The sequence below is a fragment of the Theropithecus gelada genome, chromosome 6, assembly GCF_003255815.1.
Source record: "Theropithecus gelada isolate Dixy chromosome 6, Tgel_1.0, whole genome shotgun sequence".
NCBI classification, from domain to species: Eukaryota; Metazoa; Chordata; class Mammalia; order Primates; family Cercopithecidae; genus Theropithecus; species Theropithecus gelada.
This window is the reverse complement of record NC_037673.1, coordinates 94306093-94319025: the sequence shown is the minus strand read 5'-3', so window position 1 is coordinate 94319025 and position 12933 is coordinate 94306093. Positions and strand designations below refer to the sequence as shown.

The 12933-nt window shown below is 42.2% G+C and overlaps 1 protein-coding gene across 1 annotated transcript in view; it reads right to left on the bottom strand.

The window, feature by feature from the left end:
• Positions 1-917: 917 nt before the first annotated feature.
• RGMB (repulsive guidance molecule BMP co-receptor b) overlaps positions 918-12933 on the bottom strand; it is a 28378-nt gene continuing 16362 nt past the window's right edge. Inside the window, exon 5 of the mRNA XM_025388968.1 lies at positions 918-4336. Coding sequence (XP_025244753.1) covers positions 3668-4336 — 669 coding nt within the window. The 3' untranslated portion in view covers positions 918-3667. The remainder of the gene's footprint in view (positions 4337-12933) is intronic.

Sequence of the window (12933 nt, the reverse complement as noted above, 5' to 3'; positions counted from 1 at the left end):
ATGTAAATAACCAACTGCAATGATTAAGCTTATTTCTTTAAGGAATGATTATGGCCAGGTGTGGTGGCTCATGCCTGTAATCCCAGCACTTTGGGAGGCTGAAGCGGGCAGATTGCTTGAGTCCAGGAGTTTAAGACCAGCCTGGGCAACATGGTGAAACCCTGTCTTCAGTCTCTACAAAAAATACACAAATTAGCTGGGCACCTGTAGTCCCAGCTACTTGGGGGCATCACTTGAACCCAGGAAGTCGAGGCTGCAGTGAGCTGAGATTGCACCACTGCACTCCGGCCTGGGTGACAGAGACCCCGTCTCCAAAAACAAAAAGAAGAAAAAAAAAGAAAAAAAAGAAAGAAGAAGAAATGATGTATGTTTACCCCAATCAGAATTTGATCCATTTAGTATTCTACCTAATACAAGTAACACTGCTTTCCTGTGCCTTTCGTTTATTTTCCTAACTTTTCTACTCTTTGGTATGTTTCTTGAACAAAGACCAACTTATGATCTCTTGATGTCTCTTTTTAAAGCCCAAGAAGTGAGACTTTATGTTTTCAAAGCCAGAAAATACTGCCCTCCCAAATCCTCCCCACCAGGAGGAAGTTGTTACAGTTCATATTGCCTTAAAAAGAACTAGAGTGCAGGCTGCATGTCTTCAAGGGACCAAAGTTGTTACTAAAGACAGAACTTTGGGACAATACTAGTGGACAAGTCTTACAGATACTGATTTGTAACTGCTTAAAATTTTAAAAGAAAAAAATGACAGTAGTGCTATAGTTTTGAAAATCAGTGAATTTGTGGGCAGGTGGTATGACTTATCAGCAACCTTTAGGGATTTTATACAATCCCACCCTCCCCCGACTCCCTTTCTTCTGCAGTTCTCAGTTCTTCCAGCAGGTGTCCCTATAATCACAGAACAGACATTCCACAGCATGGTATGTAACTTTATTTTTCTAGCGTAATAATTTAAAGTATTTACACACTGCACACTCACTGTTTTACACAGATACGTATTCATATATCTATGAACCACATCTAAAGGTTTCTTTGCAAAGACTCGACACACTGTGGGGGGGGGGGGTGTTCCAAGCATAACAAAGAGGACAACAAGTTTTGAGTCTTTTAAAGACAGCCATGTGAAGCATCTGTGAAAACCAGTGTTTCCCCCGGTTTAAGCTCCCCCGGGAGACCTCTGAACAGCTACAGCCTATCCACATGTTGGCATGACCTGAAACTCTTCTAGCTAAGGTTTCAAGAACCAACATGTGCAAGCAGCATTTTTTTTCTAGAAATCTCAGGAGAAAATAAACCTGGCCCTTATGTAGAGAAGTACATCTATTTGTAATCTGTGGGGACTGTTTTACAGGGACACTGATTATAAGGGGAGAATAGCAAAATACACTATTACTAGTGATGCAGGGTGCTTTGAAGTGTCACTTCCAGCTACATATGGCAAAATAACCCAATCTTCATTTCCCAACTATCAGTAAGGGTGGTTTTGTAATTTTCCCTGTAAAGAGCAAAGGTATATTTATTAATCATATACACTCTAAACCCAGATCTTATAGAAATTTCTTCTATTGCTTTTACTTCACTTTCGTATTATTTGCACAAAAATAGTGGTTAAAGTATCCTCTGTATTTTTCCTCACTTGTACTACTCAATTATAAAACAAATTATCAACAATAGCTTCTGAATTTGGTACATGGCTCCACAGGTGAACAAAAAAAGCCACAGTTCAGAGCTGATGGTCAGTCAGTCCCTAGTCCAGCTTCTGTAAAAGGAAGGTGGGTTTAGGTTTCAACTCTCTACAGTTGAATCTCTTTAAGTAAGAAGCAGATGCCTTCCTTATTTTCCCAAACTGCCCAAGATTATTCCTATAAACACAAGGTAGAGGTTTGCCATCTCTACATGAATTCACAACTCCACTCTGTGACTGGATGGCACATCAGTTCACTAAGAAATAAAACTTTACAAAACGACGTCCTCTTTTTCCTGCCAGTCTGGGCCTCTGGCAGTGTCACTGATCAATAGGACATGGCAAAAGTAACTACCTGGAGACCTAAAACTAAGCATAATCTTGGCATAAACTACTACCGTATTTAAAGTTCGTACCTTTTATTTCTGTTTATGTAAACTTATCAATAAATTACTAAAGCACAAACTGTATCACTTCTTGTTGGAACCAAAGATTTCCATCTAGATATAACAACAGAAATCTACCTATCCTGGAGTTAACTTTCTCAGATTACTGTTCCTGCCTTTTGCTGTTCTTTTCCTTTTCCAAGGGGGTGCCAACAATGGAATGGAAAAGGCAAGGAGAGATCATACTTTATAGAAATTTCTCCAAGTTACAATGAGCAACTGACTAAATCATATTCAATTACAGGTGTGAAGAGGGAGAGTACCTGACTTCAGAGACCACCTGGGAAGCAGCACAATGCTTAGTTAACAAGAATATCTGGATTAAGCAGTGCCGAAGTGGCCACACACTGAGTCAGGCCAAGGAAGCTTTTCTGTCATTGCTGCCCCACTCTGTTCCACTTTGCATGCAGACACATCAAAGACTGTGATGAAGATCATGGTGGACAAGGAAGAATGAAAAACTTTGTGATGGGATCTGGGCCTCTACATAAGAGAAAGAACCCAGCTCTTTGGATTCGTAAGGTGAGGTTGAGGAGGGCTTACTGGAGGTGGAGACAGGGAAAGCTGTGTGTTTCTGGGTTTGACAGCCAAGAAAAGGTTAAGATCAGGGGCTTGCGCCAGTCATACAGATTAAAAAAAGAGCAAGGCATGATAATTACTAAATGTATAGTTTCATGTTTTAACACAGAAGAGTCAGAGGAAAAACTGACCATTTAAAAAGGGGCATGGGATGAGAAAAAGTCTGGGAGTTTCTGAGGTCTAGCAAGATGCCTGGTACTTATCTACGAAAACTGCCATCACTACACCCTTTTGACCTACAAGAACAACAGTTTCTGTGGTTCAACCTAATACACTGTATGGGCTCAAATATATAACAACTAGAATTGAGAGTAATCAGAATACCAGTAATACCCTCCGTTCTGAAAAAGTAACAGCTGTTAGACCGGAAGAGAGCTTCTGAAGATCAGTGTTTAAGAGTCAAAGCACCTGTAAGGGAGAGTTAACGATCCTTTCAAATCAAGTGAGGGCAGAGGGTGAGGGCATAGTTCAAAGGAACAAGGCAGCTCCACCGGAAGGTGGCGAGTAAAAGCTGCACACCATGGCAAATCAGTAGCAATGGGAAAGGGCAGGAGGGTACAGCCAAGAAGAGCTACAAACAACTGGTCACTTCAAAGGAAACGCTGTGTATGGGTGTCTGTGTATATGTACTACACATATTAACCAAGCACACACATAAATATTTAATATATAAAAAATAAAGTGCTTTCTAACAGGTCCCTGGGCAGGGACATTATAAAACATTTCACAAAACTGCAAAACAAAATTGATACAATCAAAGAACACTACATCCAACATATGTGAAAACAGCCAAACACAATATGTACAATCTGGTGGGTGTCCCAGGACAAACGTCCTGTCATATACATGGTATATACATATATACTCTTTTACTCAATATATTATGACAATACATATTTTAAAATTTTGTTATAGACAAAAAATAAAAAACCAAAACAAAAGACAACCCCTACAAAAACACGATAAGGATCAAGCATGTGAGTCCTAGACTGACAGACAATTCACTGCCTCCACGGGGAGTCCCATTGCCACTGCTGGGGAAAATGTGCCACCGTTCCTTCCTCGGGTGCAGGGCCTCCACGTCCTCCAAGGCACTGTGGGCTGCGGCGGTAAAGTTGGCATCACCAGTGGTGAGCAGGTCGAAGACACAGGACTGGAAATAGATGTCCTTCACTGGCATCTTCTCATGGCATTGAGTGTTGGCAGTCTCCAGTGTGTAGCCAGGCCAGGCCTGCACCAAGGAGGTGCGAGGCAGGCTGTGTCCCAGGATGGCAGACACCTGGCCCTGCCCATCATCGATGCGTTCACTCACGGGGCAGCCATTCATGCACAGCTGCAGGTCCTGGCTCTCCTCGTAAGACATGGCCAGGTCTTCAGGCATACGGATGGCAAGGGTCAGGTAGCGACCCACTTGCCGTACAAACACTGTGGTCCCTATATAGAGGGCGTGCATCTCCACATAGTGGCCACTCTCCCTCTCCACGATACGCAGGCTCTTGGCATCGCCGTCCCCACCACTGGTGGTGCCATCCACAAAGGCGGCTGGCAGGTCATCTGTCACAGCTTGGTAGACTTTCTGATCTGTACACTCATGGTGGGCTTTGAAGATAATAGTGATCTGTGGGAAGGAGCATGTACAAGGTTTAACAGAATGGGAGGGAAGCAGAATGGGGTAACTCTCTGTAGCAAGAGCTCCCATCCATTTTGAAGTTGAATGGCTTAAGGCAGTATCTCCAAAATGGACCCAACTGCTTGTACCTCAAAAATGGGTATCACTTTCAGAAAACATTTTTTAAAGTCCCATATATTTAGAATTAAAATTTAACATAAATCCAGGCAACGTACATCAAGACAAAACTTTTTTACTTTCCTAAGAGAAAGAGCGTGAGCGAGCAGTGTTGCTATCAGAATATAGGCTTTCTTTCTTTCTTTTTGTTTTTGTTTTAAGTGATGGGGTCCACTCTCTTGCCCAGGCTACAGTGCGGTGGCATATTCATAGCTCACTGTAACATTCAACTCCTGGACTCAAAGGGCATTCCCACCTCAGCCTCCTGAGTCCACAGGACTAAGGGCATATGCCACCATGCCTGGCTGATTTTTTTTTTTTTTTTTTGAGACGGAGTCTCGCTCTGTCACCCAGGCTGGACCGCAGTGGCCGGATCTCAGCTCACTGCAAGCTCCGCCTCCCGGGTTCACGCCATTCTCCGGCCTCAGCCTCCCGAGTAGCTGGGACTACAGGCGCCCGCCACCTCGCCCGGCTAGTTTTTTGTATTTCTTAATAGAGACGGGGTTTCACCGTGTTAGCCAGGATGGTCTCGATCTCCTGACCTCGTGATCCGCCCGTCTCGGCCTCCCAAAGTGCTGGGATTACAGGCTTGAGCCACCGCGCCCGGCCGCCTGGCTGATTTAAAAAACTTCGAAGTGATGGGGTTGGTGGGGGGCTGGACAGGGGGAGGGAGGCGGCAGAGGTCAGGGGTTCCTCGCCATGTTGCCCAGGCTGGTCTTGAACTCCTGGCCTCAAGTGATCCTCCCACCATCATCTCCCAGACTGCTGGGATTACAGGCATGAGCCACTGTGCCAGGCCAGATTATGGGCAATTTTTTTTGATAATTTATATCTTGTCTCCTTCCACAGTGGATGAGTCATGGCATAGTTCTGAGAAAAGAACAAGGTTCGTTTCTAAGTTATGATGCAGAAACTTTAAGGGGCTTAATTAACAATATACCTAACAGAACTTTGCTTCCTACAAAGATTCTTCGTAGAACTAAAAAACCATATCCCATGACTCACCACTACAAACTTACTCATTAGAAATACAAAGAGAAAGAGTTGAGGAGGGGGCACCCCAGTAACAGCCACGACTCATGTACCCCAGGAAAGATTTCTATTAGTCCCTTCATCAAATGTTTCACATCACTGGCTAATCCCTGTGACAGGGAAATCACCTGGCAAATATAGCTCCTAAGCACTGGCAGAGACTGAATACCCTAAACCTAGTTACAGCAAATGTTTTCCCAAACAGCACCAGAGTCCCTTAACTCCTCAGAAATCTTCTCCCAGCCAACTCTCGATTCTCCAAACTAAGCACATAAATTCATCAAATAAAAAAAATTACTAATAATACAAAAGCCTCTCTTTTTTAAATCCATGTTCTTTCCTGCAGAATCCTTTAATTAGAACAGTTATTTAAAAACCTTGCACACCTTCACCTCCAACATATCCAACATCTCTGGTACAGGTGGTGGAGGGAAGGTAACTATGAAGAGACAGGGGCTGCTATGTCACACAACAAGGAGAACCTATTTCAAAGAAAAAAGACCACATTTTGAGATTTGTATCATTGCTAGTAACTGAGGCAACAGGGTTCTCTCTTCCTTTTTGAAAAAACAAAAACTATCAGGTGATTTCAGTCAGGAGGAAGGTAGACAGGCCAAACACCCTATGAATTACCCTGGATGGAGGAAACCTACCCCCTGCAAGGAAACTAATCAAAACAATAGACCCTTGTGAAAAAGACCAGAAAATGGCCCCCCTGAAGTCCTCACCACCACCCTCAAGTTTATGTCTGAAGTTTTTCTCTAACTCGGCCAGCATTTGCTCACACTATTTAATTCCACATGTTCCCACTGGTGTTACTTGACTGGAATTTTCCAGCCATTTCATTTTACTTCAGCCAGTTATAAAGCCAGATCTGAACCAGCTGCACTGTAGCAACTGGTTAAATTCATATCCGTTGTTTGCAGCTGCAACTAAAAGCCAGACAATGTACTATGAAAATGCTGGGTTTTCTCCCTTCCTAATTACCCTGAGCCACAACTTGATTTCACTACCAGCCTTCTCACATTTCAACACCTTCTTAACAACCCAAAGGAGGTGCATCAGAGATGATTTCAGGAAATTTGTTGTGCATCCAACCATAGGTCTTTTCAGAGTGAGTGGGGGTTTGCAGCTAGATATCTAACGGGGCCATAAAATAGCTTTATTTGGTGGCTCTAAAATCAGTTGACAAGTGTTTTTTTTAAGGCATGCTGGGATCCCTTGGAGATGAAAAGATTGATTCAAGAAAATCTTACACCTGAAAAAACTAAACGTTAACAATACAGATGGCTAAAATAAGAGTTAGTAATAGACTTTTTATATAATCACTCTGATCATTTTCACCTGTAACATCCACTCAACGATTTACCTCTTCAACAACGGCTAATTGGTCTCTCTAGTCTAACCTAAAATTTAAACCAACTTGATATTATGTGCAAGAACTACTTTTTTGTTCACCTTAGGAAAAACAAAGAGGATTTACTTGTGTTGGGCCAACAAAGCAAAGGTAACTGATTCCAAACAAGTTTCCAAAAAGCAAGCAAGGGTCCATATTGAGATGAATGGAATGGTTCCATTCGTCTCACCATGACTGTTTTTTTCATTAAGCACAACAATTCCAACTCAGGAACTCAGGATTCATTTCAAACACCTCCCACATTATTGTCCTCTGCTATGCCAGTGACATTAACCATAACTCCTACCTATCTAGCAGCTCAAAACTTGTCTTCTGCTCTAGTATCTACACCTACAAAATATTCTAGTTAACCTAACAGATTTGTCTTTCCAATTTACTAGTAGTGATTTGCTCGGAGACAAGTGGATATTTCTCATTTCCCTACCGAGCAAGGTAATTTGTACACAGAGCATAAGTGTAGAATTATTCCTCGAATCAAAATGCTGAGGGTGATGAATTGATTGTAAAGCATGAGTGGGTTTCCTGAGTAGTCCCTTATAGTTAAATATGCACTGAACAGGTACCTAGAGATACAATCAATGTAAATTTAGAAAACACTGGGTAATAGTTTCACATGACTTAAGTTTTATAATGCAATTTCATTCCTCATAACAATTACAACATGAGCTTTCAAAAGGCAAGCACTCAGCCAATGAAGGGCAAGAAATTCCTTTTCAGACTGTCTTCCTCTTCAGAAAAGCAAAATTTATTCATTCTTAACTCTTACTTTAGAAACATGCACAAAAAATTTAATTGGAATTTTAAAAAACACCAAACTTTTAATATTTCCAGCTAGCAGCCACTAGAAAATAAAAATTGAATATTCAAAATTGTATTTCAAAAGCTCACACAAAGATAATTTAAAAACGCTATCTATGCTACTTACTTTTCCCCTCTATGAACTAATCTATATGCCATCATAACTCAATTTGGCACATCTGTTCTATGCCACACCATTTATTATTGATAGATGGCATTTCTGTGCATTTAAAACATCAATGCCTTTTGTTAAACCTCCTCCACCCGGCCCCTCTCAACCCCCACCTTAGACCAACTACTCCAGTTCTCTTCATTCATTTTTAATGTTTCACTCTCCTAGATCTTCACCGCCCACAAGGTTTATTAGGAAGAGAAAGACAGCAGCTACAAATCAACCTTTCTACGTGAAACAGGCAACAAGAACTTACGAAGGTTTGCTGTGAAATAATTCTAAGAGGCACCTGCCTCTTCTTTCCACCAGGAGAAAAAAATATATATATAAAATGAAAATGAGGTAGCCAACAAGGAGGGAAATACACAGGTACTGCCTCGCCAAGAGATAGAGAGATATCTATCCAAGGCACAGCAGCCTTGCAAAATGCCACAAACAGGTTTTAAAATAGCAGACTTCTCAAATGGCTGTGCACCTTGACTATTTGTGCATAATGTATTTTGGAAGAAACATTTATCTGTGTTTAATCAGGCCATTTGGCACTGTGAGTGTAGGACTTTTCTGGAATCCTCAAATATGAGAACCAGACTTTAGGAGCTCTCATCTCTGGGCTCTAGCTTGGTCAGTAAACTAAACTGAAGTAGTCACAGAAACTAGCTTGAAACACATGGAAACATAATTTTGATATGCACCTGGTTAAAATTCTGCTGTGTCAAAGAAGTCAATAAATTGTATTTCATATAATTAGCTGATGTGTCTACTTTGCCATATCCTCTGGGTGCAATGATAGGTTGAAAAATAGAAGACTCTAAGGGAGAATAAGAACATGGTGCTCACAGCCCCTTTTACTCTTAACACATGGTAACAGCATGCAGCCTCTACAATCAGTCTTCCCCAGTGAACAAAAAAGAAACCATTCCAACAAGAGCACATACTTCAAAGGAAAAAAAAATACACATACTCTCTCTCCATTCCTAAGAAACCCAAATTTTACTTCCAAGGGTTGATTTTTCTAAATGTTAAGAAGTCAGAGACTAGGATGCTCTGAAGCACCTAAAGGAAGTAGAGGCCTTTGAAAGCACCTTCGAGTGTCTTTCCTGGTCCCATTCCTCCCTACCCGCCAGGGTAATTTTGAAGTGTGGATCTTGGCCAGAGCAGAGGAACTCTGTCCAGGAAGGGTGGCAATTGTCCCCTGGTTACATAACAACTGGGGAGAACTCTGTCTCTCCCTCGAGGGGGGAAAAGAGGTGTATTGATTTAGAATAACTCTGAACAATTTCTTGCAAAATTCAGGAGAGTTTTTATATATGCCATGTTTAATTAAAAAATACTGGACTAGAAAATATTTGATGTCATTGATAATTTCCTTTAAAAATTATGAAAAAAACTGTTAGGAAGCTATGAACTCAATGAACTGGGATGTAATTTTACTATCACCACTCAGCCAATGTATCAAATATCTTATAAAACAAGTATCTACCGGAAGCTGAACTTAAGATCCACAAAAATACATTTTGTTAAACAATTTTATTGGACTAGGACAAGATACTAACCGTAAGACAGTACCTGTGTTTACGAGGTGAGTAGCAGATTAAAACTCATACTGTGGACTCCTTTTAGGGCTTGAATGAGACTAAGAAATGGGCTACCTTCAAAAGAGGTATCAGTTTCTCTATCCTCACGTCTCTTTCCACAGAGCTTGGAGCACCTTACAGGATCCAGAGAAATGGAATGGACCAAACTTATTCTTCAGTGTTGCCCTAGGTAATAAATACATGCAGAAACAGGGGCTGCCTTGGCTTCAGAAGGGGTACTTGGCAGCAGATAGAGAACGAAGAAACCAAACCAGAGGGGAAGGACACCCAGAGCTGAAGGCAGCTAGGGTGGTCTAGAGAAGCAGCATCAAGCTCAGTGGCTAAAAAGAGAATGAAAGGGAAGCTGGCCCCGGAAAACACATAAAAGGAACAGGCACAAAAATGCTGGCTTCCCAAGAGTAACTTCTGGACAATTAAGACAATGAAGGCTGGAAGCATAAATAGGTGCAGAGATAGGCAAATTGGCCAACTTCCTTGTACAGACCAGAGCAATGCTAGGGCGAGCCTTTGTCCTGGAAATCTTGGTCATTCCAAAAACTCCAAATGGAACCTCTCCCTTAGCTTGTCTGTTGTGTTCGGACTCTGCATGGTGAGGAGGCCAGCAAGTGTAGGAACTCACTATGCGCCCAGATATGAAGTCAGGCCTGTGTGGAGAGTATTACAGGCCCAGGATGCCACCTTGCTTAAGACTAGAGGCTAAAAATATTTTGAACGGTGAGAGCCACGGTTGGTGGCAGTAACTCTCAGCCGAATCTGTCCTAGCAGGTCTTGCCTTCTTCAGGCATTCCCCCTCCTGGTGGAGAGAAGCTGCAGAACTACAGACCCGAGGCCCTACTCTGGGCCTAGGTTCAGCACAGCTGTTCTCCAAACCGATGGGATTAGAAAACCACAGCCTCTTTGATCATTTTTCAGCTTTGGGAGGTGAGCAAAAAAAGCAAAAGGGCTTGAAGGTCTTCACAATACACTCACTTTCTGTCACTTGTAGGTTCAATTTTAAGTCACGAGGGCTTAAAAAAAAAAAAAATGCCCATGAGAACTCAGGAATGAGGTGGTTAGAAGTGGTCACCATGCATTTCAAGAAGTCAGTTAACTGAAATCCTACAAAACAGTATCTTTATGTCTGCATTTTCCTTGGGTAGGGAGAGCGGAAGACCTCAATACCACGTAAAAGCACATGCACGTACATCTATGCATGCACACACACGTCTTAAATGGAAACTGACCCCCATTTCAGGAGCACACGCAGAGCAGATGAGAAGTGAGTTTTAGAAGGTGTCATATCATCCTATCCACAGTATACATGCTATGTCCCAAAAGGAAAGAACCCATGTTCTTCTGGCTCCAACTCTTAAAATAACCAGTTAACTGGGGCATAAAAAACTCCTCTTTCCATAGAACCAGTTTCACCTAAACTTCTTTCTAGACCCAGTAGCACTGTGATTTCACTGCAAGGCTGTCCAGTTCAAGTCTGTAACTTAGATGTATGTTAGCTTTTCTTTTAAGTTATCACTTACTGACAAGTTGGCCAGCTTCCTTGTCAGTATGAAAAGTCCTTAAGTTACCCCACCCACAAGAACACAAAATTCAAAACAGTGGAAGAGCAAGTTCTACTGCAGTCAAAACAAAAACAAAATGGGTAAGGTAGTAGTTTTCATTGTTCAACACTGTAGGTAACTTCACATGCCACATTCCACACGAGCAGAAACTGGTTAGCATTAATTGAAGCCAACAAAAAAAGGACCAATCGCCCAATGTTCCCTTCTCACCCTCTCCCCTCAAAATGTTGACTCAAAGAAAATTTAACCAGGCAAAGAGACATTTGGAAATGTGACAGAAAAACAAGTTCTAACTCTCAGCTGTGTATCAGACTTGGCCTCATGCCTCAGGCCAAGTCTCATGGAAGAGTGTGGATTTGTTTTAAAGCAGTAGAGCCCCATAGCACCCTCATGGAATCTTGACTGGCTCACACAGGGGTAGGCGCTGGGTTAATTTCACTTACAAACGGGGGGGTTCTGAAGGTTTCTTTTTCCTTCCAAACCACATCTGGGATAGAGGGAGTGGCACAGTCAGGGAGATTAGAAAGATGGTAAAAGACTCATTACCCAGAATTTTTAATGTGTATGAATGAAATAAAGGCATAGCTTGTTTGAAAAGTATAGCATAAACAATAAACAGGTAGCTCATTTATCTTACAAAATGATTTTTCAGACTTATAGGTTCATTACACAACTAGTAATTTCCCCATTTTTCTCTGCTTCCTTTCCCCACATCCACTTGGAAACCTTTTCACCTCCAGGCAACTTCCTGAAATGATATAAAGCAAAGTTGAGTACTTCCTGGGCCTAAGACCTTATAATCCAGTATGCACAAGAGCTGCGTGGTAAACAGAAAAGGACAAATAAGAAGACTGCCACGTGGAACTATAGCTGATTTCTGCTCTTCTGAAAACCTGCCTTTTCATGTTTCAATATTGTTTCTTTTTTTTTTTTTTTTTTTTGAGACGGAGTCTCGCTCTGTCACCCAGGCTGGAGTGCAGTGGCCCGATCTCGGCTCACTGCAAGCTCCGCCTCCCGGGTTTACGCCATTCTCCTGCCTCAGCCTCCGAGTAGCTGGGACTACAGGAGCCCGCCACCACGCCCGGCTAGTTTTTTGTATTTTTAGTAGAGACAGGGTTTCACCATGTTAGCCAGGATGGTCTCGATCTCCTGACCTCGTGATCCACCCGCCTCGGCCTCCCAAAGTGCTGGGATTACAGGGTTGAGCCACCGCGCCCGGCCCAATATTGTTTCTACAATAAAAAAAAATTCACGGAGAGTAAAAATAGCGAATATATGCTTTTATGAGAATTTTAAAGATGAGATGAGGCTCTGGAAAATGAATTTAATTAAGAACTGGCGACTGTGATGGTCAAATTCTAGAAAGCCTTTGGTATAACATCAAAGATCAGCAGCCTTTCAAAAGTGGGAGCCAGGGTTCTAGGCCGTGCTAGCTTGCATGCAGACGAGGAAATACAGATGCAGGTGGGCATTCTTACCGTGGGAGGTGGAAAGAGACTGTGCCAAATCCCAGGAGTAAAGACAATGATTTGGCAAGGAGAGGTATTAGCGTGGGACGGGCCTTTGTAGCACCCCACTCTTCTGGCCCTTCTTGACACCCCTGCCAACTTGCTAAATGAATAACATCAATTGGAACCAGCTTGTCAATGTGGTTCACCAGTGTTCCACAAAGAAACCCTGAAAATGCTGGGTTTACACACAAACCCCACGCTTTCCCACCGACTGCTGTAAATTTTAGTTATGTGCTTAGATTGAGGCAAAGGCTACATTCACCTCTACATCACCCACAGTGGACCCTTTAGTACCTTCTCTTTCAAATGCAGCACCAAATTAACCATACATTTATCAGAGAATGATTA